This window comes from Aricia agestis, chromosome 5 (genome assembly GCF_905147365.1).
Source record: "Aricia agestis chromosome 5, ilAriAges1.1, whole genome shotgun sequence".
NCBI lineage: Eukaryota > Metazoa > Arthropoda > Insecta > Lepidoptera > Lycaenidae > Aricia > Aricia agestis.
In genome coordinates this window covers 10,234,091-10,261,443 of record NC_056410.1, presented here as the reverse complement: position 1 = coordinate 10,261,443, position 27,353 = coordinate 10,234,091, and the positions used below count along the sequence as shown (strand labels likewise).

At 35.2% G+C, this 27,353-nt stretch overlaps 3 protein-coding genes across 4 annotated transcripts; 1 reads left to right on the top strand and 2 right to left on the bottom strand.

Annotated features, from left to right (window-relative positions):
• The first annotated feature begins 1,871 nt into the window (after window positions 1-1,871).
• Window positions 1,872-6,508, top strand: LOC121726910. The gene is made up of 3 exons (XM_042114555.1): window positions 1,872-2,077; window positions 4,091-4,266; window positions 6,066-6,508. Exons 1-3 carry the CDS (start codon window positions 1,984-1,986, stop codon window positions 6,309-6,311), a joined length of 516 nt encoding a protein of 171 aa, XP_041970489.1. The 5' UTR covers window positions 1,872-1,983; the 3' UTR covers window positions 6,312-6,508.
• On the bottom strand, window positions 2,316-22,081 carry LOC121726909 (methylthioribose-1-phosphate isomerase). Of its 2 annotated transcripts, XM_042114554.1 has the most exons (10): window positions 22,003-22,081; window positions 21,719-21,888; window positions 21,528-21,626; window positions 20,836-20,972; window positions 19,024-19,232; window positions 18,641-18,804; window positions 17,594-17,795; window positions 17,358-17,506; window positions 12,679-12,686; window positions 2,316-2,327 (listed from the first exon to the last, which is right to left on the bottom strand). In XM_042114554.1, the coding sequence occupies exons 2-8, from the start codon at window positions 21,848-21,850 to the stop codon at window positions 17,391-17,393; spliced, it is 1,059 nt and encodes a 352-aa protein (XP_041970488.1). In that variant the 5' UTR covers window positions 21,851-21,888; window positions 22,003-22,081; the 3' UTR covers window positions 2,316-2,327; window positions 12,679-12,686; window positions 17,358-17,390. The 2 variants fall into 2 exon arrangements, with proteins under 2 accessions (XP_041970488.1, XP_041970486.1); XM_042114552.1 differs by lacking the exons at window positions 2,316-2,327; window positions 12,679-12,686 and having other exon boundaries at window positions 17,323-17,506.
• LOC121726911 (peptidyl-prolyl cis-trans isomerase-like) lies at window positions 12,005-13,608 on the bottom strand. The gene is made up of 2 exons (XM_042114556.1): window positions 13,425-13,608; window positions 12,005-12,657 (listed from the first exon to the last, which is right to left on the bottom strand). Exons 1-2 carry the CDS (start codon window positions 13,491-13,493, stop codon window positions 12,229-12,231), a joined length of 498 nt encoding a protein of 165 aa, XP_041970490.1. The 5' UTR covers window positions 13,494-13,608; the 3' UTR covers window positions 12,005-12,228.
• Window positions 22,082-27,353: the final 5,272 nt, after the last annotated feature.

Sequence of the window (27,353 nt, the reverse complement as noted above, 5' to 3'; positions counted from 1 at the left end):
TGCCCCCATATTTTTTGTCTCTTTAATAATACTTGTAACGTATATTTACGAAAATTATCCTAATAAAACCACAAAACACCGGTTAGTTGACGCCGTATTGTAAACAAAACCTCACATACTCTATTTACGTATATCTACAAACTAGAGACGAAGATACTAAATTCAAAAGATTTTTAACTGTTGTACAATTTATTAAATGACGATGAAAGAACTAGTTCCCAGTATTTCTAACTATCTTTAAACGAGAAATTCTTGTATAATAAAATATATAATATAGGTATAATTGTAATCTCGGAATTGGCTCCAACGATTTTCATGAAATTTAGTATATAGGGGGTTTCGGGGCGATAAATCGATCTAGCTAGGAATCATTTTTAGAAAATGACATTTTATTCGTGTTTCATCGAATACCGAGCAAACCTTGGTCAAATAGCTAGTATTATAAATGCGTGTGTCTGTCTGTCTGTTACCTTTTCAAGCCCTTTTGGTATTAAGATATTTAGAGTACCTGGAAAGGACATAGGATACTTTTTATCCCGGAAAAGACTTACAGTTTCCGCGCGAGAAACGAATTTTGGCGCGACGGAGTTGCGGGCGTCGATAAAATCAATCTGAAAGTTACATTTTAAGAGGAGTCCACACCGCCGTTTTTCTATACAAACGTTGTACCCTGTTTCCTCCCTGGATAATGCCGGTAGAGTTATGATTTTTTTCCTGAATATCTATGGCCACTATTAGCATGTCCCTATGTCTTACTTTTTTTTTCATAATTTTATTATTAAAAAAGATAAGAACGTCCAAAGACCCAAAAAAATGGCCAGATTTTCCTCTGTGTTCAAACACCCAGAAAACAAAACTGGCTAAAATATACAAAAAAAATAAAACATAGGAGCACAGCTCAAATGAAAATGCTTAAATGAAAATAATCTTAATGAAAAAAGTACTTAAATCGGTTAAGTTTTGGAGAAGGAATCAGCGGACAATGAATCGAAGATTTTCTGTTCTTTTATTAGAACTTTTGTCGTGTTGTCTCTATCGCGCTCTGCGGTGGGAGACTTGAGATTGGTGAGACAGCAATACATTTTCAAATACCTATTTTCAATTTGTCTCACCCCTGGTGTATCCTCTTAAGGCTTAAACAGTTAGGTTTTTTAGTTTTGAATTTGAATTGAATTTGAATTAACTTTCATGTCTCGTGGCTACAGAAGGTAGAATTTTAATCTCACTGTTTTCGTTACCTAGATCTACTTAGATACTAGGCAGGCTTGAGTTATCTTTTAAAGCTAGTTACCAAATTATTATTTATTATGTGCCTTCATAATAATCTACTTTTAATACAAAATAATTATAAAGTTATTATTAAATTGTTACAGTCGAATGAATATTTACATATGAAATCCACACACCAGCTTAACACAGTCATAATATTATAAATATTCATCCCTTTATTGTAAATTAATTTATGAAAATCCGTATCAGTTTCTTTGTTCGTGACCGACATGCTGCGAAACTGATCATCCGATTATATCGATTGATATGGGATATTCTGATTTGAAAACCAGAATGTAGTGTACAGCTAACATTTAAATCAAGTATTCTACTTATTATATCGATTATAAAAATTAAAGACCACTTACAACATATTTTCTATCATCAGAATTAATATTATTATAACTATAGGTACCTACCTACCTTTTTTTTGGAAAACATACCTACTTGAATAAGTTTTTATTATAGGATCCAGAAATAAACCCGTTCGCCATCATAAACCAATAATCTCTCGAAATAATAATAAAATCAAATGAAATCGCAAATTAAATTTCCAACGATATCTAATAAGCGCTGTTTAAGGCGAAGCTCCGGCGGCAAAGCTAAAAGTTTTAATTTCCTTAAGAATTCGGAAAGTTGAGATTGTTTTCCCCGATCAAAGTGGCCGGAGACCTTGGTGGGGGGAGGAGGGAGAGACCAGCAACAGGTCGGGAGATGAAATCGATACGGAGGCTGGCTGGATCATGCGCCCTGCGAGCCCCCGACACCATGCGCCTCGTACTGCTCGCGCTAACGTTTATCAGGCCAGGTACGTAAATAAAAACATTTCAGACCTCCAAAAGTGATAATTTCAGCTCGTTATCGTGTAAATTAACGACACGCAAGTGATAATTATTGCCTTGATTGTGAACGGTGGAAATAGAGTTCAGTTTTGTGTGCTTTGTTTCGATGTGAAGTGTCAAATTTGTGTCTATGCATTGTTTCTGGTTCTGTAAATTTTCCACAGACCACAACATTGTTTTGTTTTCGTATAAAAATTGTGAAGCGTCACATATTATCTAATAATCACACCATTTCTATGACATTTCTTATATATCAGCATCGCTAAAGTACCTAACTAATTGTTAATTTGATTTTAAGACAAGACAATAATATAAAAGCCTCGTACAGAAGTCATAAGTCATAACCTATACTCACAACCTCTGTCCTTTACCTAATAGAGCTTTACCGAGTGAAAATAAAATATATAATAGAAATTAAACATATTATAATTAGCTCAAAATTAAATAAACTTGAAGATACTCATATCTTGTAGGTTTTAAATTTTTACACAATTCTAAACTTATTTACAGCTAGTACCTTGATAATTAGAGCGAACGAGTTACCTCTTAAGGTAACTCAATTCAAGCCTTTAATAGCTGAAACTAACAGAGACTGTTATTTTATTAATGCCTATTGATTTCTAAAGCCTCGTTTTTGAATAAACGATAGATTTTCCCTCAACGGCCTTAGCTATGGTGAAATTGGTAAGTACCTTGATAATTAGAGCGAACGAGTTACCTCCTAAGGTAACTCAATTCAAGCCTTTAATAGCTGAAACTAACAGAGACTGTTATTTTATTAATGCCTATTGATTTCCAAAGCCTCGTTTTTGAATAAACGATAGATTTTCCCTCAACGGCCTTAGCTATGGTGAAATTGGTAAGTTACGTAAAGAATATAATCGGCCAAGTGCGAGTCGGACTCGCACACGAAGGGCTCCGTACCATTATAGAGCAAAATTAGGCCAAAATTTGTGTTTTTTGTATGGGAGCCCCTCTTAATTTTTTTATTATTTAATATGAATATTATTATTAAATATTAAAGTACACATAAAACTAAGGATTGTGTGAAAAATTCAAGTACCTACCTGTTGCCATTATTGATATAGAGCAAACAAGGCCAAAAAAATCACGTTTGTTGTATGGGAGCCCCCCTTAAATATTAATTTTATTTTGTTTTTAGTATTTTTGTTATAGAGGCAACAGATATACACAATCTGTGAAAATTTCAACTCTCTAGCTCTAGCTAGAGAGTTCTTGAGTTACAGCCTGGAGACATACAGACGGACAGACAACGAAGTCTTAGTAATATGGTCCCGTTTTTACCCGACTGCCAGGAGGGTTATTACCCTTTGGGTACGGAATCCAAAAAAACATTATTTATACCTAAATAATGGACATTGGTAGATAACTTCTATAAGCAAAGTTCAGTAACTTTGCTGGTTCAGTCACCTTAAGTTGATGTAGGTATAACGAATCTTTACATAGTGAGTAGCTGATATGTCTAATAATATCTATTATTATAATTTTCAGTAAATATACAATATAATATTGTACTTATTTAAGGTAAAACTAGCTATTTGACCGAGCTTTGCTCGGTATTCGATGAAAATGACATTTTCTAAAAATGATTCCTAGCTAGATCAATTTATCACCCCCGAAACCCCCTATATACTAAATTTCATGAAAATCGTTGGAGCCGATTCCGAGATTCCAATTATAAATTATATATACAAGAATTGCTCGTTTAAAGATATAAGATACAGTAATTATACAGTTTCCTTAATTACCCACCAAAATTACTTTTGCAAGTGCAAGACCTCTATTTTAAATAGTTGCATTGGGAACTCCTTGATACTATGATAGTTCGAACGACGTTATCAAACTTTCAAAAAGTTAGAGGTGCAACCTCTAACATTTTATTATACTTCCTAAGTTTTGTCTATTCTATCACCATTTTCCAGCCAGAGTTATTCAACCATTCCATTGTAATTTTCCAGGGGTGTGCGACCTGCTGCGCGACAGCGTGCACGTGACGTCGGCGGCGGCGCGGCCCAACAACGAGCTGTGGTGCTACAAATGTCTGGCAGAGTACCCAGAGGACATGTGCGCGGACATCCGCCACAACAACTCCGCGCTCATACACAAGTGCAACAACGAGAGGAGGTTTTGCATGGTAACAAGACAACATTTTAAAAAAACTATTATACTAAGTACTCACATACGGTTTTACTCGATAGATTTACTCCAAATCGAGCAAAAACCACAGTGTGGACCGCAAAACTCACAGCTCGCAGTCTCGCATCGAGCCGGCTCGATGGAATTAAATATATTATCTAATTTCCTTCGATTTGGAGTAAAACTATTGAGCAATGCTGAACGTGTGGACGAAAGCCCGAGCTGTGGTTTTTACTCTACGTGATTGTTCGATCGAGCAAAACCGTGTGTGAGTACCAACTTAGCATTAGACTAACGGCCTTTCCCAATATTTGATCTATCTCTGGTTTTGCCCTACTATATAGAGATAGAAATAGCTCACATTAGACATTAGAGACATATATTTTATGTCAATTCAATGTTAGCTGCGATCGGTTGTATGTCAAACCAGAGATAGATTGAATATTGGGAAAGGCCGTTAGTCTAATGCTAAGTTGGTACTCACATACGGTTTTGCTCGATCGAACAATAACGTAAGGGCCCGCTCACGTGAGAAATGCCGGAAATCTTAAGAAACCCTGTTGCTACACAATTCACAAACCACATGAAGATGCATAACGTTACGTGTGTTGCAATAACCTCCTTTTTGAAGTCGGTTAAAAAGCTGTCTAAAGCCTTATTTAGGTACGAGCTACGACACAGGATCCGTACCACGAAACCTTTTTGAGGGTCAAACAATCGACCGAGAATGCCGCGTCCTACTCAAACAAACGTGAAACGACGTTGTTAGAGCAGGACGCGGCATTCTCGTTCGATTGTTTGAGTCTCAAAACAGTTTCATAGTAGGCCTACTGCTATATACAATGTGTCCCGACACCGGTGTCCGATCCTTTAATGTCATGATCTAAGGTACATATTTTTATCGACAAATTGGCTCTCAAATTTTTTCTCTCTCTCTCACGGTTGTAAAATGGCAGCCATTTTAGTTTTTCTCGGGCTTTCACACTTAGATCTCATGTAAATATCCTATGAAGATAAAAAAGGTCTCATTTGATAGCTAAACTTGTGGACTACGCTTACAAAGGCAATATGTTATAAATTTCGTGGCATTGAACATAGAAAAACCAAAGTTTAAGAAAAAAAAACGTGTATAAAAATAAAGAGAATTTTTTTTCAAAAGTTGGAGAAAAAAAATAACTCATGATTTATAGCACATTTTAGTGACAAATTGGGTTTCAAATTTTTTTTCTCAACTTTTGAAAAAAAAAAATTCTCTGGCTTCATACTAAATCTGACCTATATTTCATAATAAAATCGTTATAGCTTCCTAACTATCTGACTGAGAGCACTGAAGTAAAGAATTTATTTAAGATGAAAACCTTTTTTCGCCACGTTCATTTAAAGCCTTGTCGAGCTCAAGGTTATCGTTAAATATGGCGTCCGTTATTGACTTTAACGAAAGATTTGACATTTTGCATTGTAGTTAAAGTTATAGTTAAAGTTACAGTTAAAGTAAGTTGGTGCAACCCACCCTTAGACATGACGTGTTTATAGAGGCAGTTATGTAAATACATAACTTGCTAATATCATAAATGCGAAATCTGTTTTTAAGTTTTCTGACTGACTTACCTGTTCACGTTTAGACCCTTGAACCGAGTTTAATTGTTATTAAGTACAATAATATCTTTTTTAGGTAAATAATACTTATAGGGTACCTATAAAGATACTTATAGTTACGACTTATGTACCTACCTAGCTGAGTAACTTTCTTCTACAAATTATACGCACTTAGTAACAATTTTTATTTTTCTTCTGCAGGTCAAACGGTTCTCCTACACAACATCCAATGAGAATTCGACGACTGCGCTGAAGATGTGGGCACTGGAGCGGAACTGTACCAAGAACTGCGACCCGGGCTGCATCGTCATCGGCGAGCGGACCAAGCTCTACGCGTGCACCTCATGCTGCACCACATCCCTGTGTAACTACGACTCCGGCTCTCAGAAACTACTCTACAGCGTCGCCGTGAACATTATTATCCTAATCATATCAGTAACTTTATGATCCAGCGGGTTCTAAGCTCGGTCTTTCAAACTAGCACAATTACTTAATATAAGAACACCGAGCCTAGACTGTAAACTAAGTTAATGCAGTTCGACCAAGTTTCTTTACTTGCTGCGTAATAAAGACTACCTACTCTCTTTGCCGATAGCTTCTAGTAGGTACCTTTAAATGGAAAAAGGATACGAGTATCCCATATCGCCAAATCAAGTGTATTCATAAATATATAATACATAAATATAAAATCTAAATGTACTTATTCCTAAATAAGCTTCCCACTTCTCACTACGCATAACACTCAATGAAAAAATCAATGGACTTGGGTATTATTAGGAAAACTATTAAAACTTAAAACCCATATAAAAACTTATGTAAAGCTTTTACTTATTGCTTTTAAGCTTTTTTTTTGTACAGATAGTTAACTAGAGTCTAGATTAGGTATGTACCTACCATGGGCGTAGCGAGGTACGGGCAGCAGCTGCCACCTTCTACAAGAGCGATCGGTCGCTATACGACATTTACACTCAGCCCTGTTGGACAGGGAAGTGGGGAGGGAAGTGGGCAGCGTGAATATGTAAATAGGTGACTCGCGCTGCCTCTGCTCATGCCGCTGCCATTGCCCGGCGCTCCCTCGAGTGTCGGTTTTTCGGGCGGAAGTCAAAGGACGGGCAGCGCGAGCGCGAGTGAGTGTTTACATTCAGCTCTCTCGCTCACTTGCCGCCTAAACGTGGAGCGGAGAGAGTTGCGGGGTGAGAGGGGAGGCATTCAATCCTAGTTCGCTCGCTCATATTTATGGACGCTTATATGGACACTTTTTTAATTTTTACCAACTTTATTTTTACTATTGTCACAGAATATATATTAGTAGTACCAACAGAAGTCTCACTTGCGAAACCCGTTTAAAGAAATAACGACTCATGCTACGATACTATTAAGTTCAAATTCCGACCACGCAGTGCTAGGTGCCTACAATTATATTCACCTACATGTCCGCTCTCTGTCTATCGCATAACTCGTACCTACCTTTTCTGACAAAATCAAGGTTTTCGCCTTTTAGAAAACAATACATATTCTTTTTTAATTACTATTGGTATGAATAGCAAACCTTTTTATGGTAATATAAAATTTTAGTAACCCAACCTATATTTTATAGTAGTTTTATATATTCGATTATAGTGCAGGAAACTTTTACAATTTAAACATAGTAACTTGTGTTTATTTCTGTGTAGTTTGTGCGTTTCTTTGTATGAAATTGGTTTATTTGCTATGTTTGTATAGTTTTTATCTACTTTTTGTATTTAAATACCTTATTGAAATACATATTTCATTGGCCTTTCTTAATTGTTCATTTTTATAAGATTTATAACGATTTTGTCACAGCGGTTAAGTCAGTATCATGAATAAAATTCCTCTATGATCAGTAAACAGTAGATACGCGACGAAAAATCTTGGGCGTGCGTCACCGCTCGCTTGTGAGTCCCTACTGATTGGCCACCCGCGGGTGGTACTTACAGTCCGATACCTATTCTCGCGAGTGGGACAGGCCTGCTATTGTGAGATTAGAAGTTTAGGATTTTCTTAATCAACGGTTTTTATCTCGACCCTCTACATAGAGATGTACGTCGAACACATTCTACCTCTATATATATTTAATTTTAGTTTTATATTATTACTTTTTGCTTACGTGGTTCGTATTTTGGAACCATGTTCCTAGGCAACAATAAGGTTCCAAAATACGGACTCTTGAGTCAACTTTGAATAGCTATTATTTTTTGGATATATGTGACATTGAGTTTATATCAAGTCGTATTTAGTTTTGACCGACTTCCAAAAAGGAGGAGGTAATACGTTCAGGCTGTATGTATCTTTTTTTTGTATGTTCAACGATTACTCAGCCGTTTATGGTCCGATTTTCAAAATTCTTTTTGTGTTGTATAGGGTTTAGCTCGAATTAGGTACCATGTTTACAAAAGTACTGATCTGATGATAGGATCCATGAGGGTCCATAGAGGGTGATGATCCATAAAAGTTTGGAAATTGCAGCATCGCTTAGATAACTGCAAGCATTTACCACAATTCCGCTTACAAGTAACATAATGTGAATTTAATAATAATAATATCTATGGACGTTTCACACCACGTCAGTCTGGCCCCGTGCTAAGTACCTGAAGGACTTGTGTTACAGGTACCAGACAACGGAAATATATTTGATACTTTTATACCATACGTCATATAATATTTTTAAGATTTTTATTATATCTTACACATATTTAATACACATCCAGACCCACATTGAAAACTTTTTGTTCCGTCGGCGGGATTCGAACCCGCGATCCACGGCTTGAGCTGCCACAAACTCAACCAATTGAGCCACAGAGGTCATCAACAATAGTCGTCGTCATATAGTTAACATTTGTAGTGGTTGTAGATAACTAACAAGAGAATGATTACTTATTTTTTAACAAAAAATTTAAACCGACTTCCAAGGTAAATACAATGTTCTTAATAAAAATATGGTCTAAAACACGGACGTAAAAAAAGTACGGACGTAACCTTCTCTAATCACGAGTGAAGCCTAGTTATGGCCGCCCGTGTAGGACGTGTGCGTGATATGAGGGTTGCCATATAAATCATAAATTTCCCTATTTTTTAAATTTTGTAAACTCAGACAAGTTAAATGTATTTTTTATACTTAAATATATTTTTATGTTTTTTTTTCGCTTCAGAAATAATAAGCGGTTAAGCGGTTGTAAAAGATGTCATAATGAAAATAATTTTTTTATGACACTATAGATAGAAAAAAAAACACATATTACGTACAGAGAAGTATATTATTTACATAACATTATTAGTAATAATGATTATGTACAAACATTTACAATAATAAAATTATTACTAGCTATTTGACCGAGCTTTGCTCGGTATTCGATAAAACACGAATAAAATGACATTTTCTAAAAATAATTCCTAGCTAGACAGATTTATCGCCCCCGAAACCTATATAAGAAACCTGTATACGAAAAGATATAAGATACTTAAGTCCCGTAACCCGTTTCATCAAACAATCAAGTAATGTTAAATAAATAATGGCTTGTTAAATCAGTTAACGGCCTGTTAGAGCTATCGAGAGTTCTACCATGCGCTAACGTCAAATCAAATCACCTAACATGGTGTTAAATTTATTCCTGGTCTAGAGGTCCATTCAATATTTTCATTCCTACTAGGTCTCAATGACGCTCGGGTGACTACACCAATAGCACCTTCCCTCCCCTACTACTGAAGGAAATCTAAGACAACAATTTTATCTATGGACGCTTCACACCACGTCAGTCTGACCCCGTGCTAAGTACCTGAAGGACTTGTGTTACGGGTACCAGACAACGGAAATATATTTAATACTGTTATACTATACATATATTTAAGATTTTTATTATCTGATACACATATTTAATACACACCCATGACCCAGGAACTTTGAAAACTTTTTGTTCCGTCGGCAGGATTCGAACCCGCGACCCCCGGCTTGAGCTACCGACAGCCCACCCACTGAGCCACAGAGGTCGTCAAACAACAATTATATCCACTTTTGTAAATTAAGAAATTAATAGGGGTGTAGACTATTTTTAGGAAATATATTTATTTTACAAATGTACCATCAAGGAAGTTGATTCCTATGCAATTGACAGACCAACGTTATTTGGTCGAATACTTATGTCAATTCAATGTTAATTGTGATCTGTCGGCTGGGTTTGACGTAACGCAACCAAACTACTTAGGTCCCTGATTTGCATAGGAATCAACTTCTCTGATAGTACATAAGTATTTTGTTACACCTAAAAATATGTACCTATAAAAAATAAATACACTCTTATTTCAATTTAAAAAAAAACACTTATTAAATATAAAAAATATTATTAAGTTATTAAGTAAAATATGTCCATTTTCGGTAATTCTATAATACAAACTCTCAATAAAACAATAATTTGTATTAGATTTCGTTTACTGTCTACACCCCTATTATTGTATTCCTGCCTAATTACTGGTCAATAGTATGCTAAATACTTAACATGACACTAATAAAAGACAATAAAATTAATTATTTGATTATTTAAAAATAATTTAAAATTTTCCCCGGTTTGGGGAAAATTTCCCCACTTTGTTATGGACATTACTGACCTGTTGAGGTTGAATTAATATTTACATTATTTTATCAAAATACTTTAAAAATATGTTATCTTACCTATGAAATATTATTCCTTGATGTTTTTTGTGTAAGGTTGTATTGTTCTTGCACCATTTTACAACACAAGATGGCATATTTATTTTTATTTATGAATGACAAAGACGTGTCACCGCGATGCAGTCTAATTGCGTAATGGCGGTACGATCGGCTTATTACAGTGCGAGTGTTTGTGCAAGATGTGTACATATGATCGCCTGGGCTTATTAAGGGTGCTTCACTCATTTCTTAATAGCGATCCGTCCGTATTTTTTTTACGTCCGTGGTCTAAAAAGTATGAAAGAATTATTACTAGAGATCGCCCAATGGTCGAAATTCGACCTCAAGTTCAACGACATTAGGACTGCCACCTATATTTTGTAAAAAAATATTAACTTTATCATATTTTTTTCAACTCTTGCCTCTAGGACTCAGCTGCTCTCAGACTGGCCGTGTAAGCATTGTCTTAGTATCCAAATAGTATCTAAGATTCAATAAAAAACTATAATCCATTTTCAAGTCAACTTGTCAACAGACTTCAACCATAATTAAAAGAGAATAATTCGTATGTATAGGTTTGTCACTCAAAAATATGTCATCTTCTTGAGTGTGCGTTATATAGTGTGTGTAATGTTTTATTTGTAAAAAAAATATGATAAAAGCATTAATATTAGCTCGATGCACTCCTTCACCATATAAGCTATAACTGTGCAAAATTTCATTCACCTACGTTTCCGCATTTTTCGTCAAAAGTTTTTCGCTTGCGTATATATATATACATATTAATTCTTTATTAGCGCCTTTTTCAAAATTCGACTAAGGGTCAGTTCAGACCGCAACGTGACGAGGCGAGGCGCGACGCGACGCGACCTAAATTTGTATTGACGGATGTCGTCAACGTGAGACGTCTTGCGAATCTGTCAAATCCATACTAATTTAGAAATGTAGTCTAGTCAGGTGGGGTAAGAGGGACGCGGGGAGAAAAGAGACTGTAACTAATAACAAGAAAACTACATGGTGACTACGTCAATAAAACAGTATTAGGCGTAGTTCATATATTCTTGGATAGATGAAGCTACAACACGGCAACTAAGCGAGTAAAAGATAGAGAAAAAAAAACTGTTTTCAACACAGAAATGGATCCATTTTCTGTGGTTTTCAAGCTAAAAAAGCCAAGTCTTTCAAGTGTTCTTTGTTTGTGTTAATAAAATATTAAAACATCAGTTTTGCGGTTGATTGCTAAGAAGAAATAATAATAATAATTTGCATTTTTGTTTGAATTTATTATAGGATGAGGAAAACTGATTTACATATTTTATGTATTTGCCTGCTGTATTTGCCTGTAGTAGGTAAATTAAGTTCACATAATATTAATTATTATACTCAAGTCTATAGACTATTTGCAGCCATAGGTACAGGTTACAGCCTTGAATGCTTATATTGAGAGCAATAAAATGGAATAATAAAAAGACAAATGTGTTTTATTATATATAAGTTATTTTATTATGAATAATCAATGTACAGAAATAAATGCAATCCGTAACTTGCAACAGTTAAAATGTTGTAAACATAATTCATTGGAATGACCCTCAGTATTAAAATACTTTAATTTTTAAAGTAGGAAGGTTCTCAGGAGGACATTATAATATTATTAAACTTAAAGTATCATTTTTATGCATAAATATTACAGTATTCATTAATTTAAGACAGCTGACCACAGTCAGCAATGACGACTTTCTTTGATGGCTTGCCAGACTGGGATCCCATAGATTCCACCTGCTTTACAACATCCATGCCCTCGATGACATTGCCGAAGACGACGTGCCTGCCGTCTAGCCAGGAGGTCTTCACGGTGGTGATGAAGAATTGTGATCCGTTGGTGTTGGGTCCGGCGTTAGCCATGGAGAGGACACCAGGTCCGGTGTGGCGCAGGACGAAGTTCTCGTCGGCGAACTTTTCGCCATAGATGGACTTGCCCCCGGTACCATTGTGGTTTGTGAAGTCACCTCCTTGCAACATGAAGTTGGGGATGACGCGGTGGAAGGTGGAGCCCTTGTAGCCGAAGCCCTTCTCTCCGGTGCAGAGTGCCCTGAAGTTTTCGCATGTTTTTGGTGTCACGTCAGACTTCAGCTATAACAATAGAAACATCACTATTATTACTGAGTTACAATATAAGTAATTAATTAATGGATCTAGTATCATCAGAGTTGCAGTTTACTTAATTTTTTATTTTTAAATGTTTGTCAAAAATACATTCAGTGCCAATAAGTACAACCATTACCAAGTTGACATTGTAAAAAAATGTATATGAAGTTATTGCTTATATGCAGCAAATTTTGTAAGTCCAACAACTCTTAGTATTAACATACAATAATTTATGAACAATGAACATTGCTGCCCAAGCTGGACATGAATGTTTTATAAACTAAGGCTGAAAAACATACCTATACCTAAAATGTCATTGCACTTAGCGACGACGAGTCACCTACAGAATCAATTAGCAAAAACACCTTCATGTTTTCGGCGAGTCTTATAAGAACAGCTAATTGCAACTTGCTTAGCCAGCCAACTTATCCATTTTCAGTTGGAATGACATAAGTAATCGCTTATCTGAGATTTAATATATGTCGGTACAGTGTAAATCTATCACACCCATAATGGCAAATTCCGACCCATTACAACTTGTCAAGGTCTTATAATAAGAATTGACCTTCACCGGTTCGTGTGGGTCAACAAATATATTGGAATTGTCTAAAGAAACAAAAGAAACTTTTAATAAACAGAATTTCATACGATTTTATTAGAAATCCACATTACCGAATATGGTAAGCGAAATATAGCGTGGTGGGGCTATCACGCCGGCCGGAATGTCAAACTCAGGAAAACCTAAAACATACCTCGATGACAATCCTTCCCAATGAATTTCCATCAGCGGCTACGTCCATAAAGACTCGTGGTAAAGCCATTTCGGATTCGATGTTTGAATCACTCAACAGACAGACTTCAAGAAAGTTTAATTCACTGCACAATGACGATGCGTCTCTCGACGATGCCGGGCGGAAATTAAAGAAATCATAGACAACAAAAGCAAAGTTACATCCTCTTTTCGTTCAGAAACTGAAATTCCATAGACAATTTTGACTTACGTTTTTAAAATAATTAAATAAAAATATATTTAGTTACATTTTATTCAGTTATATAATCGTAATAACGCTTTAAAATAAATATTGTAAAAAATGCAGCTCTGTACAAAGTTCATGTTTTTTCATTTCCTACTACACTTCATAGATGGCGTTAGCAGTAGCGTTTTGCCATAGACTTAATATATATGCGTTTTGCCATGGTATTGCCATAAAGTTTTGAATATATTTTACAGCGCGGGGAAACAAAAAAATAGGTACAGTAGGCACACCATGACTCATGACTCATGAGGTACACAAAATAATATCATAATAATTAACTTGTAACCCCTTTGAAAATATTTGAAAATGTGTAATAATTCCCCTAATAATCCATACTTAATATTATAAATGCGAAAGTGTGTTTGTCTGTCTGTCTGATACCTCTTTACGCTCAAACCGCTAAACCGATTTTGCTAAAATTTGGCATGGAGATACTTTGAATCCCGAGCAAGGACTTAGTGCGTTTGTGCACTACACGGAATTTTACAGTCCGGCGTTCATAACTTTCACGTTTGTCATATCAAAATGTAAGAAATCGGAACGCCGGACGGTAAAATTCCGTGTAGTGCACAAACGCCCATAGGATACTTTTTGTCCCAGAAAAATGTACGGTTCCCGCGCGATAAACGAGTTTTGGCGCAACGGAGTTGCGGGCGTCATCTAGTAATAAATAATAACGTATCAGTAATATCTGTTTTGCTTTAATGTTATTATTACTTATTAATTACTAGCTGTTGCCCGCGACTTCGTCCGCGTTAGTATAGTAGATCACGTCCCAAGTATTATTTATTGTACAAAAATATTCAATGTACTTACAGCATTGACTTTCCTACGATTTTATTATATTATATAGATGTTCCGCGCGGCTTCGCTTGCGTAATTTAGGAATTTCATGCGACCGTACATTTTTCCGCAAAAAAATAGCCTATGTCCCTAAACGTGGTCTATTCTTCATGTTTGCCAAATAACATAAAAATTGCTCCAGTAGTTCTTAAGAATCTTAAGATAATAAGCAATTTCATATAATTTCCCCCGTTTTTTCCACATTTTCCTCTATTTCTTCGATAGAAGATATTAGAATAATAAAATATAGCCTTTGGCCTTCCCCGATAAATAGGCTATCTAAAACTGAAAGAATTTTTCAAATCGGACCAGTAGTTCCTGAGATTAGCGCGTTTAAACAAACACACAAACTAACAAACTCTGCAGAATTATAATATTAGTAAGGTGAGGTGGGGTAAGACTATCACCGGGGCAAGAATAACACTTGCAATTATCTCGATATGTATAGCATATTTCCCAATGCCAGGATGTCGGTAAAACAGTTAAGTCGAAAAAGGTCTCAACTCAACTCTAACATGTCGCCGATACTCAACCATATTGCCAATATAACAAAATGAAATTACTCAGACGTTTTCAACTTTTCGGTAAGTTGTTGGGTCTCTACATGTGTGTACATTTTGCCAATAAAAAGTGAATAAATTGAAGTGTTCTGATGTTAAGTACCATAATATTAATATTCGCTTTTATAAGATTAGATTGATTTTCAGTAAAACAAACGAATAACTTGAATTTTCAACGAAACAAAAACATAACTTAAATACATTCAAGTGGGGTAAGACTATCAGTTTCCTTGGGGTAAGACAAACGTACGTTAGTCTTTCCCGAAATCAGATGTAATTAACCATTCAGTTAAGGTTTTGTTTTCATTTTGGGTACATAGATTATAAAGATCACAAAAGTGGCGATGTGAATGTGAAAGTCTGTCTCACAGTAATAAATATACAATTTTCATGCACTTTTTCCACTTGATTTATATATTTCTTTACAATTTTAATGAAAGTATGTCTGTCTGTCTGTCTGTTACTCATTCACGCCAAAACCATTGAACCAATTTTGATGAAAAAAAACTTCGAGTGTATATTTTGCTCCGATCAATTTTTTTTTAATTGGCTGAAATAAAATTAAGGATAGATAAAGTCCATATAAACACAACGGTTCAGCCGTTGTGTTTATATTTGGACCAAGGGAAATATATATATTTTTTTTATATACTTACAACGAGTTAACGGAATAACTGAAATTGAGAAAAGCATTTGTTCAGTTAGTAAAACTGAACAACTTTCCCAAATCCTCTTAAAAAAATTAACTTCTCCATACAAATTGTCTAATCGAACTTTTAATTTTATATGGAGAAGTATTTTTTTTTTGTTTTAAAAAAAGAAAGCAAAGTTGATCAGTTTCATTAAATATAAAACGGTTTTTTTCAGTTTCGGTTATTTCATTAACACGTTGTATAAAGATTTGTTTTAAATAAAACAAAGCAAAACGAATTAACACCCAAAGGTTTAAAACCTCTGTTTGCGATAGTATGTTAGTCTTACCCCAAATTGTTATAATAAAGAAATACTCCAAAACTGAACCTTATTCCAAGGTAATAGAATTAAAATTTTATTGAAAATATTTGAAGAAGTATTATTTTGTTTTGGAAAGTGCAGAAAGTCTTTATCTTATACAAAATTTTGCTACTGTTAGTCTTACCCCATTTCCTGGGGCAAGACTAGCAGTTTTAACTACTTACATTTTTTTAAATTATACAAGCCTAAAACACGTCAACTGGAATTTATTAATTATTTTATAAAAACATAAGTATTTGTCGTAAGTACGTCATTGTCAACTCAAAGATAGGCCAAACAGTTTAGTCAGAAAATTCGATTTATGCCGTCCAACAGCAAACTATGTTTGACTTACCCCACCTCACCTTATAGATTATATATCTTATAATTTTTTTTATCATTATTTTAAGACTATATAAAAGTGGCGCTGATTCCGTCTTAAGAGTTAAGACTTATAATGAACAATCCGCATTTATAAATTCACCAATGTGTCATTCGCCTGACGGTGACGATCTTGAATTTAACGGCAAAGTTACACCCAGTTACACCAGTATCCAAAAATCCTGTTAGTTCTTTTTTTATGAAACGCAAAAGATACATATTATTTATGTAGTTTGTAATGTTATTTCTATACTTAAGTAGCAAAAAATATGTTTATGGTAAGTAAGTAATACTTAATAAAACCCCAAGTGTTGAAAACATACTTTATTTTTAAGATTACTGCAAAATGGCTGCAACCTTGAATAAAGACAATCTAATACTAAATTAAACAGTGTAGTATCACACTATGGTCACAATAGGTTTATGTATGATCAGAGACCAGACATGTATGATTAAGATCTATATCTCATACAACTTACAAGATAAGATAAGTAAAATTATGCAGAATACCTTACTAAGATTTAAAAATTGATTTGATTCAATAGAAAATAAAATATTTTTATCCAAATGAGAAAACTTAAACAATGTCAACAGAACAGTAATTTTATACAAATCAACAAGGCTCTTTTGGCGCGTGGGCGTGGCCGAAAAAAGAATGACTTTACTTGCAAGATAGCCATTTTACACTCACTCCTTCATGTTTTTCAAGTATGTTAAAGAAGTAAACTCTTTATGTAGCACGGTATAAATCGAAAAATTACACTTGTAATTTTAAATGAAAGCTACATAGGTAATTTTTATGGTTGAATTGCTACAAAGGAGATAACACAAAATAATATAAAAATATAACTATGTGCCTGCATTTGGTCACTAATTATTATTCATATCTAGCATTTACATAATTCTACGTAGGAACCATTTCAATAAGCTTCTCTGGTGCGAAAACACCTTTCTCGGTAATTATCCCTGTAATCAATGATGCAGGTGTGACGTCAAACGAAGGATTCCAGCAGCTAATACCTGGAAAAAAATGTTTTAAGATTTTTATATTAGTATTTTAAATGATAAAAACTTTATAATAATATTCTAACTATGGTCTACACTGACCTGGCGCAGCAATTCGCTGTTCGCCTATGTGCGTCATTTCTTTATCTGGGCGTTCTTCAATCTTTATCATATCTCCGGATTTCAAAGACATGTCGATAGATGTAAGAGGCGCTGCTACATAGAATGGAACACTGTGATACTTAGCAACAATTGCTATTTGATATGTGCCTATTTTGTTGGCTGTGTCACCATTGGCTGCCACCTACAATTCAAAATTAAATTACTTTTAGCTTGTCTTTTTTGCAGGGCTTGGAAACCGGTATTTTTTTAACCGGTTTGACGAATTTTCCTACGGAACTTTTTGAAAAAGGTTTCGTTCCCCTAAACCGGTTTATGAATGGGTTTTTAAAAATATGGGTATTTTTATTAACCGGTTATAATTTTCAATCATTTTTATTTCGCAGTGTCTCATCCATGGGCGTACCGAGGGGGGGCAGGGGGGGGCAGGGGGGGGGGGGGGGAAGGGGGGGGGGTGGCTGCCCCCCCCCCTGGATTATGTTGACGTCCCTACTAAGTATATTATCTAGTACTTTTATCTATAAAAATTAAGAACGAATTTTTGCCATTTGTTTGCAATACAATATTTTTACAACTAAAAATTATTAATTTTTTATTCTTTATAAACACCTAGCTTATGAAAAATCTGATTTGCCCCCCCCCTGGCCAAGAACCTGGGTAATTTGCCCCCCCTGGCACCAGGACCTGGGTAATTTGGCGGAGCAGTTGTGCAAAAATGCCTCATTGTGCAGTGTCTAATTGTAAAAACAGAAGTACGAAAGTGAATCGGTCAAAAGGAGGTATGTCTTTCCACGGGTAAGTTATTTGTTCTAACTAAATGCAAAGCAAAAATTGACACGATAGATTCCTTAGCAACGCACGCGCGTCACCGTTCTATCTTGATTTATTTCTGTGGTTGAACCGGTTTCAAGCCCTACTTTTTAATACTTAATTAAAAAAAGGTAAGAGCAAAATGATAATACATGACACGGACACCTATCGATTGTGCAGTTAAATATCAGTGAAAAAGCACATTAAAATTTTAATTACCCTGTCAGCCCCAACAACTACTGCTGTAATTTTTCTGGAATGCATTAATGCAGATACCATACTGTCCACTATTAAAGTAGCTGGAATTTTCTCATGTACTAGCTCATAAGCTGTCAGTCTAGCACCTTGATTGTATGGTCGAGTTTCAGTGCAGTACACATGTTCTGAAATAGATATCAAAATATTCATAGCGTATAACCTAGCCTAGGCCAATACAACATAAATCTTTTAATAAGTTATAGCATAATATGCTTTATATTGTACTTGCACATTTTACCTTACTAACAATATACTCACTTAGAAAGCCTTGATAATTGGACCGCCAGTACAATCAATTATATATATTTTATTATTAGTATTAAAATGTAAATAATTTAACAGACCTAGTCTGCTAGATTCATGTAATGCTCTTATAACTCCTAAAGCAGTACCATATCCAGCAGTAGCAAGGGAACCAGTATTACAGTGTGTTAGAATTCTAACCAAGCCATCACTCTCCAGTCCTTTCAATATGGCAAGAGATCCAAATTTTCCAATAGCCTTGTTGTCCTCAATATCTTTTGCCAGCATACCCTCAATACTTTGGATGAACCTGGAAATATAATGAATATTGTTAAAAATTGTAAAATGACATTGTTTTGAATTACCAAATCAATAAGTAAGTTATAGTTAGGACTACTTAGAAGATATACCCATAGCTGGGCATTAACTCGTTAATCCGTTAATTAACGAAGTGAACATTCCGATTAACGGATTAACTTTTAAGTTACTTTTAAAAATATTATCGGACTCGTTAACTTCCGTTAATATGCAGAAGTCTGTTAATCGTTAATCCAATGCCTACTATTTACCGCACGGCACAGCGGCGCGGCGCGAAAACAGGTTCAGACAGTTAGTATGAAACGACAAGTGCCGGGCGGGCGGGCAACGCGGCGCCGCGGCACGGCAGCAGCGAGTGAAACAAAAACAATACTAGATACTGTTACGGTACATGGTATACGGACACGTGGTGCCATCTAGCGACAAACCAGCGAAGCTTACCGAGGGAGCACAGGCAACATAAATCCCCTACTCAATACTAGATGGCATGAGGTGCGCAAGTACATACTCGAACCTTATAGAAAGGTCCAATGTTTGTTTACGTGTTTACCGTTTGTTTGCGTGTTTACGTGTTTTAATTTAGACCTTATGATTGAGTCAATAAGGTCTAAATTAAATTCAACTTATTGCACTTATCGTAAGGACGACAGTTTTATTGTGGTACATGCTCGAGCCTCCTAGAAAGTTCCCACGGCTGTTTACTTGTTTACGTGAATCGGGAACTTTCTGGAATTCGTCTCACCATATAAAAAGCCGCAGGTAGACGGCCCGGCAATTCAGGTCGTTTCGAGCTATCATCAAGGCGATTTCGGAGTGACAACAAGTGATCAATAGTAAGTGAACCAGTGAAACCTGCGACTTGGCTACGACCTAGGACAGTGATAGTGCTTAGTGTTTTGGACTTAGTGCTAAGTGTGTGACATAGTGTTTAGTGCAGTGTTAATAAAGTCTTCAAGAGAGTCACCAGGTCTTTCTCTCCAAATCCTCGAACCCTAGCACGTAACAATACATTTTCAGGCGCGTGCGAGTGTGAAGAGATTTGTTTCGTGTTATCATTTCATTACTCAGCGCCGGTGCTTATAGAGAGAGTGATTTGTTTATTGCAGTTATTATAAATCATTTGCATGTTGATAAAGAAGAATGCAGTATAATTAAGTTAGATAGAATACAATAATTTTAGAAGTATTTTGTTTTGTCCCTAACATTTTAACTTCCAAAACCTTTAGCCAACAGGTTTTGTATGTACGCTAACGCAATGATATAAGTTACAACTAGGCCATAATACATATTAACAGATTAACGATTAACGTTAACTTATGTTAATTCGTCCGAAATGTAACGCTTTAACGTTTAACGAAGCTAACATTTTTTTTAACAGATTAACGATTAACGAAGTTAACTATTTGATTAACGGTGCCCAGCTATGGATATACCCCTATTAATACCTATAATAGTAATAAAATATAATTTTCTAGTCGAGTTATTTAATTTCTTTCTAGTTGCTAGTCTGTATAGTGTAGATTGTAGACTATAGGCATTAGAATTAAATGTAATCTGAGAATTGACAAAATAATGTAATTATTTATTCTTATCACCTTTCCTTAAATTCATTAGGAGAAATTGATTCATCCGCACACAAATCATTTGCTAGGCTAGTTAAATCCTCTGCTGCTAATTTAATGTTCACAGCTGTTGGCCGTGCTGATACCAAATAGTTTAGTTTACCTTCAATCTGTGACAAAATTAGGTTAGGTAAAAATATAACAAGTATTTCGTTACTGTATTTAGAATTTTTTTTTGCAAATTATCTGCTAGATATACATATCGCCGGTAATACCTTGTTCGTGGGAATCGCAGACATATTTTAAATTGTTTTGCGACGCCCAGGTGCCGCTTGGGGATTGATGGGTTAAAGTATCAATAAGTACCTCTTATTTAATATTTAAAAAAAAATCAACTTACAAATACATAAATTACATTTTTACGATATGTGATATTATTTAAATCACAATTCAAAAAAATTTTTTCATTGGCGATAGGAGAATGCTGTAAATAAAACCTAAAAAGTTATTTTTTTCTTAGGAGTAAGTTAGGAGGTATCTGTACTTCAACAGTGATATAATAATATATTAGAAATATAGATATAAATTAGGAATGATCTTAAGATATAATATGTGAGTATAGATTAATTACAAATAAACTATAAATGACATTAATTGTACTACAATTATTGTTCTTATCTCTAACACAAAGATAACTCTCACGGTAACAAAATTATCTCACTAACCTCTTGCCTCATAATCTTTTTGTCAGCTGTGTCATCTTTCAGTAGTTCAATAGCAAGTGATAAGCAGCCAACTATAGCAATTGCTGGGGCACCACGCACCTAAATAGTTTTAGTGTTTATTTTGCAAAATAGTTTACTTATTCTATATAAAATAACAATTTATAAATAGAAAGCAAAATTAAAATACTCACTTGCATTTTATTGATAGCCTTCCAGCCATCTTCTACACCGTTTAATTGAATATACCGAGTCTCTAGTGGCAGGAGCAACTGATTAAGTATTTGTAGATTTCCACGATGGTATTTTATAGATTCTAAACTCATTTTAATAAGCTTTAAAAAGTATTGGAAGAGAGATTCTGCTATAAAAATAAATAGGTACTTTAAGACTTTAAATTATGTCCTAGCCACTTTCAACTTTAATTAACTTATTTTAGAAATTGTATATAATATTTTTATAAAAGAAACTAAATTACCTATTTACTGGAAAGAAAATAGTTTTTACGTTTTACAATTTACAACTTCAATAAATTTCAGAACATTTGAAAAAAATACCAGTCACCAGAATTGACTTTGTAACGACGTACAGAGTACAGACTCACAAATCACAATAATTATACGTCATACGTCAAACTGACAGTGACACTCCACAGCCGACAGATCACTGATCAGTGATCACTTCATCGGTCATCCTAAAGCGCTTATTCCACTTCAAGTCCTATTTAGGAAGTCCTAGCTAGGATCCTAAAAAAATTAGTCACTTCAGAAAGTTCATAATTCATAATTTTACGTGGAGCAAAAATTCTTTCAACCATCTTTTTCGCCTTTTATTTATTTTTATTTTCATTGAGCCAACAGGTAAGCCAATGGGAAGACCAATATTTTGTTGCTTTGATAGAACTAGAGGCATTAAGAAGACGTCTGACCAAAATGACAACTGATTTAGTCACTAAATTAGGACAAGTGGAATAAGAAGCGAACTAATTAGTCTCCTATGTAGGATCCTAGCTAGGACTTCTAAATAGGACAAGTGGAATAAGCGCTAATAGATAAAGTATTACATCAGTGATCACTCATCAGTGATGTTTTATAACTTTTCAGTGCTATCTTTATAATACATATACCTAATCTGTGGTGCTATTTGACGTCTAGTAAGCCAATGAGGGATTTTCCTTTATTTCTAATTTGATTGTCAAACAGTTTCTATTTCAGTAACTAGATGGCGTATGGGTAGACAACTATCGGTAATACCAGTAGCCCTAGCACGGTAACCAGTGGAAATGCGAAAGTATAGACAAACTGTGGAGATATGGTGGAGATAAACTTAAGGTGCTGTTCCGAACTTTTTTCGTTCCGAAAAATTCAATTCCAATGCCACTTTATGACAGAATATAGTCGTAAAAATTCAAATAACATCTAACTTTATGACATATGCTATAGTCTGTCATAAAGTGGCATTTTAATTCAACTTTTGTCGGTCGCGATTAGCCGCGGTAAAGATCGGAACGACACCTTAAGTTTATGTCCACAGTTTGTCTATACTTTCACATTTCTACTTTTCGCCGTGCTAGCACTACAGGGAATACCATCAATAATTGCTACAAAACTGGGCAAAATAATGTAAAACTTGATACATTTCAATTTGAAAAAGACGCAATAATATTCCAATGAATAGGATAATAAAGTTATTATAACGATGTTTTAGCTAAAACTCACGGAAGAAATAGCCCTATTTACCGATATTCACACCAAATGTCACAGGAATTATACATTTTGGTTTTGACAACATCTTACCTGCACTTGTGCAAGGTAACGGATATTTAATGGCTAATATTTTAACATCAAAAACCCAAATAATACAATTTGGGAAAAAATAATAAAAACCACACCAACAATAAAAAGTAGAAGAAGTTTGAAAGTGACATCCCCGCCAAAACTCTTTCAGTTGTCAGTTTTCAGTTTGACGTGCCAGCGTGTTCTTAAACTGTTACCAGTATACTGGCCTAATAGCTTAGGCCAATGAACGCTTAGGTTTAGGATATTTTGATTTATGTCACACTTGACAGTACACTGATATTTTTTTGGAAACACAACCCATATGTAGTCAGTGGTGCCAACCTGCAGATAATTTCAGATCGGTGAGGAACCAATAGAAAATCTAGAAGTGTTTATCCTTACGCCATCTAGTTAAGATTGTTAAAAATAAAATTAAAATATGAGAACTTTGAGTCAACAAGGATTTGTTACAAAGATAAAGTATTTATAGATGTAGTCTTAGCCCGTCATCGGGTGGCCATTTTGTGCTTTTTTTCATACAAGTATTATAGTGTGCGTTTATTTTCTTGAATATTTATATTTGTCGATTATTTCGAAGCACATTATGATACAGGAAAGAAAGTCAATTAGTACTGTATGATATCGATTAACTATAGTTCAAGTGATGAAAATCCGTAAACACACGTAAAAAGCTATGCAATTTTTATAGCCAAATTATTAATTGATTTGACATTTTTAGCTTGACATTTCGTGTTATATAAGGCATTAGTATGCCTTATATAGCACGAATAAGGGATTAATAAACTTATAAATTATCTTTTTATCTTACAAAAATACCGATTGAAAAGCCCAAAAAACGTTGTTCAAAACTTACGTATTTAATGTTAAATCCACGTGTTTGAGGCATTCTTTGACCATTCTTATGGTTTATTATTTAGCGGAACCACAGAACTCAACAATATCTAGCATTAAATGTTCACTAAAAACCTTAATTAACACTTTTATTACATGAAATATGCAGACCGACTCCTTTGTTATGTCCTACTAAGTAGGACATAACATTACACGATTTTGACGCTTATACACCGATATAAGGCTCTCTCCAGTCTATAGTAGGTACCTCAATGATTTGTTAAGAGCCCCGGAGACGATCAAACGGTTTGATTCAAACCTTACGTGTTTGATGCAACCGTTTGATGTCGGTTTGAACGGTTTGTCAAACGACACTGCGCAGTTTCATTCAATGATGATCTAGATTCTAGAATGAGGATCGCGATTTTCTTATCTTATGTTTATAACGTTAATGTCCTCTGTCAGAAGAGAGAAATTATTATTTTTTAACAAAAAATTAAAACCGACTTCCAAGGTAAAAACAAAAGTAATATTCTTAAACACAATCTAAAAAGAATCAAATAATTCTTATTCCTTATTATAGTGCCGTCTTCAGACTTCGCCTAAACCTCAACTATTTCTGTACTCAATCTTCATGCTTTTGAAGTCGCTACCAGCCCGAAAAAGTTCTGAGATCCTTGACATAGAACTTACGCTAAGGTAAGCTGGTACCGACTTTAAAAGCATGAAGACTGAGTACAGAAATAGCTGAGGTTTAGGCGAAGTCTGAAGACGGCACTATAATAAGGAATAAGAATTATTTGATTCTTTTTAGATTATGTTTAAGAATATTACTTTTGTTTTTACCTTGGAAGTCGGTTTTAATTTTTTGTTAAAAAATAATAATTTCACCCTTTTTAGTTACCTATGAGACCACAAGGCTATATTACTTATAGCTCGTTGTCTTAGAGTTGTACATAATATTATTACTAGCGGTCGCCCGCGGCTCCGCCCGCGTGGATGTCGGTTACGGCTGCAAAAAGCCTATCCAGGAAAGACTCGGTCAGCAAAATGATTCCCAGGTCAATTCACAGACTCCAACACTGACATCGACGACGCGGACTCAGTCATTATCTGAAGGGTTGCATATAGTGCACACTGCACAGATTGTCTTCCTCCCGCACACGCACCCCCGCTTGGTGACGCCCACTATCGTTATACTTTAATTTTGCCATAATTTCAAAACTAAACGTCCAATTTTAATCATTTAAAGACCAAATGTTATCTACATAAACTGTACCTACTTAGTGATGAAATAATTTATTTTCATAAGGATTAATAGCATAAGTAAAATAAACGCGTTTAAATGTAGTCCAAAAAAATTCAAGATTTTTAAAAAAATGGTTATTGTGCCTCACTCGACATAGATAAGTATAGTGTGTCGCGGACTTTTTTGTAGATATTTATAAGATCTACAATTACTTATAACATATATGGTTCTATCTTTTATAGTTTCGGCAGCGTACGCAAAATAAGTAACTTTTCTGGTTGATTTTACACCTGGCGTCCGAAAAACCCAAATATCTTACGAAACCCAATTTTTTCCAAAATGAAATTTAGCCTATGTTCAGCAGAAATAATGTAGAATCCATTGGTTTTTGCTTGGAATAGTTTAAATAAAGCCAAAATCCTCGAACTTGTATCTATAAGGATTCAAAAGTTCATTTGGGTACCTTCGGAACCAAGGTACATCCTGGTGCAAAATCTTACTTTTTGGTAGTATATGCCTAAAACACTTCAGAAAAAATCGAAATCACAAATGTTTCCATATAAATTTTGAGGAGTTCCCTCGATTACTCATGGATCCCATCTTCGCTTTCATGTTCACTTTTATGAAAATGGTACCAAATTCGAGTCAAACCCTATACAACACAAAAAGAACTTTGTAAATCGGACCACAAACGGCTGAGTAATCGTTGAACATACATAAAAAAAATAAAAAATAAAAATACATACAGCCGAACGTATTACTTCCTCCTTTTTGGAAGTCGGTCAAAAAAAGATATACGTGGGAGAGCCATGCTTCTGCACGAATGGGCCGGCTCGACCGAAGAAATACCACGTTCTCACAGAAAACCGGCGTGAAACAGCGCTTGCGCTGTGTTTCGCCGAGTGAGTGAGTTTACCGGAGGCCCAATCCCCTACCCTATTCCCTTCCCTACCCTCCCCTATTCCCTTCCCATCCCTACCCTCCCCTTTTACCCTATTCCCTCTTAAAAGGCCTGCAACTCACCTGCAGCTCTTCTGATGCTGCGAGTGTCCATGGGCGACGGAAGTTGCTTTCCCTCAGGTGACCCGTTTGCTCGTTTGCCCCCTTATTTCATAAAAAGAAAAGACTGGTCCAAAGAATGGTATGGACTATGGACTAACATAATATAGTTTTACCCACGAACATCTACAGAAAGTGCTAGAAACTACAGCTTCTTTCTTTTTTTCTTCTTCATAATCCAGCACTAAACTAAGCCGGGTTTGATCAAACCTTCAAACGCGTCGGAACACGATCAAACGGCGCGTCAAACACAACGAAAATATGAAATTTCATTAAACAAGCGTCAAACACGTAAATGTTTGACAAACCGTTCAAACTAGCTTTGTAAACGATCAAATCGGTTTGAGTCGAACCAAAATTTACGTGTTTAAGTCAAACCGTTTGATCGTCTTCGGGGCCCTTTACATACTGACGTAGATGACCAGCAGCGACATCTATTATCATCAATAGCAAAAAATTGCAAAAAATCACGCCATATGAGAGCCCCCCAAAATATTATTATGGGTGGCTCTCGTGTAACAACAAACGTGATTTTTTGCTATTGATAATAACAGATGTCGCTGCTGGTTGTCTACATCGCGGTATAGCTTTCACAAATAGTTTCATATACTTGTTAATGTACTCTAGATGACCGATCTGCTACTCACATCCAACATGGACCCGCAACTAAACGGAGATCGTCGTTCCACCTAGTTGGGAATCTATAGTCTGTCAAGAAAGTGAAGAAAAAAGTTGCAACATCATAGTATCATCCTTACGAAGCTAAAACATCTCTGTATTAGCTTCATGGTCATCCCTTTCAAATCAATCTTAGAAAAAAGGGATGACACTACGATGTTGCCACTTTTTAATTTCTTCACTTTCTTGACGGACTATACTTAGTAGTAGATT

Bases quoted from the DNA above. Each gene is read 5' to 3' on its own strand.
- LOC121726910 (XM_042114555.1), top strand. From the start codon at position 1,984: ATGAAATCGATACGGAGGCTGGCTGGATCATGCGCCCTGCGAGCCCCC. The intron at 2,078-4,090 runs GTACGTAAATAA...GTAATTTTCCAG, and splicing joins GCTAACGTTTATCAGGCCAG to GGGTGTGCGACCTGCTGCGC. The intron at 4,267-6,065 runs GTAACAAGACAA...TTTCTTCTGCAG, and splicing joins ACGAGAGGAGGTTTTGCATG to GTCAAACGGTTCTCCTACAC.
- LOC121726911 (XM_042114556.1), bottom strand. From the start codon at position 13,493: ATGGCTTTACCACGAGTCTTTATGGACGTAGCCGCTGATGGAAATTCA. The intron at 12,658-13,424 runs GTATGTTTTAGG...CTATTGTTATAG, and splicing joins TGGGAAGGATTGTCATCGAG to CTGAAGTCTGACGTGACACC.
- LOC121726909 (XM_042114554.1), bottom strand. From the start codon at position 21,850: ATGAGTTTAGAATCTATAAAATACCATCGTGGAAATCTACAAATACTT. The intron at 21,627-21,718 runs GTGAGTATTTTA...AAAACTATTTAG, and splicing joins AGGCTATCAATAAAATGCAA to GTGCGTGGTGCCCCAGCAAT. The intron at 17,507-17,593 runs GTCAGTGTAGAC...ATTTTTTTCCAG, and splicing joins ACAGCGAATTGCTGCGCCAG to GTATTAGCTGCTGGAATCCT.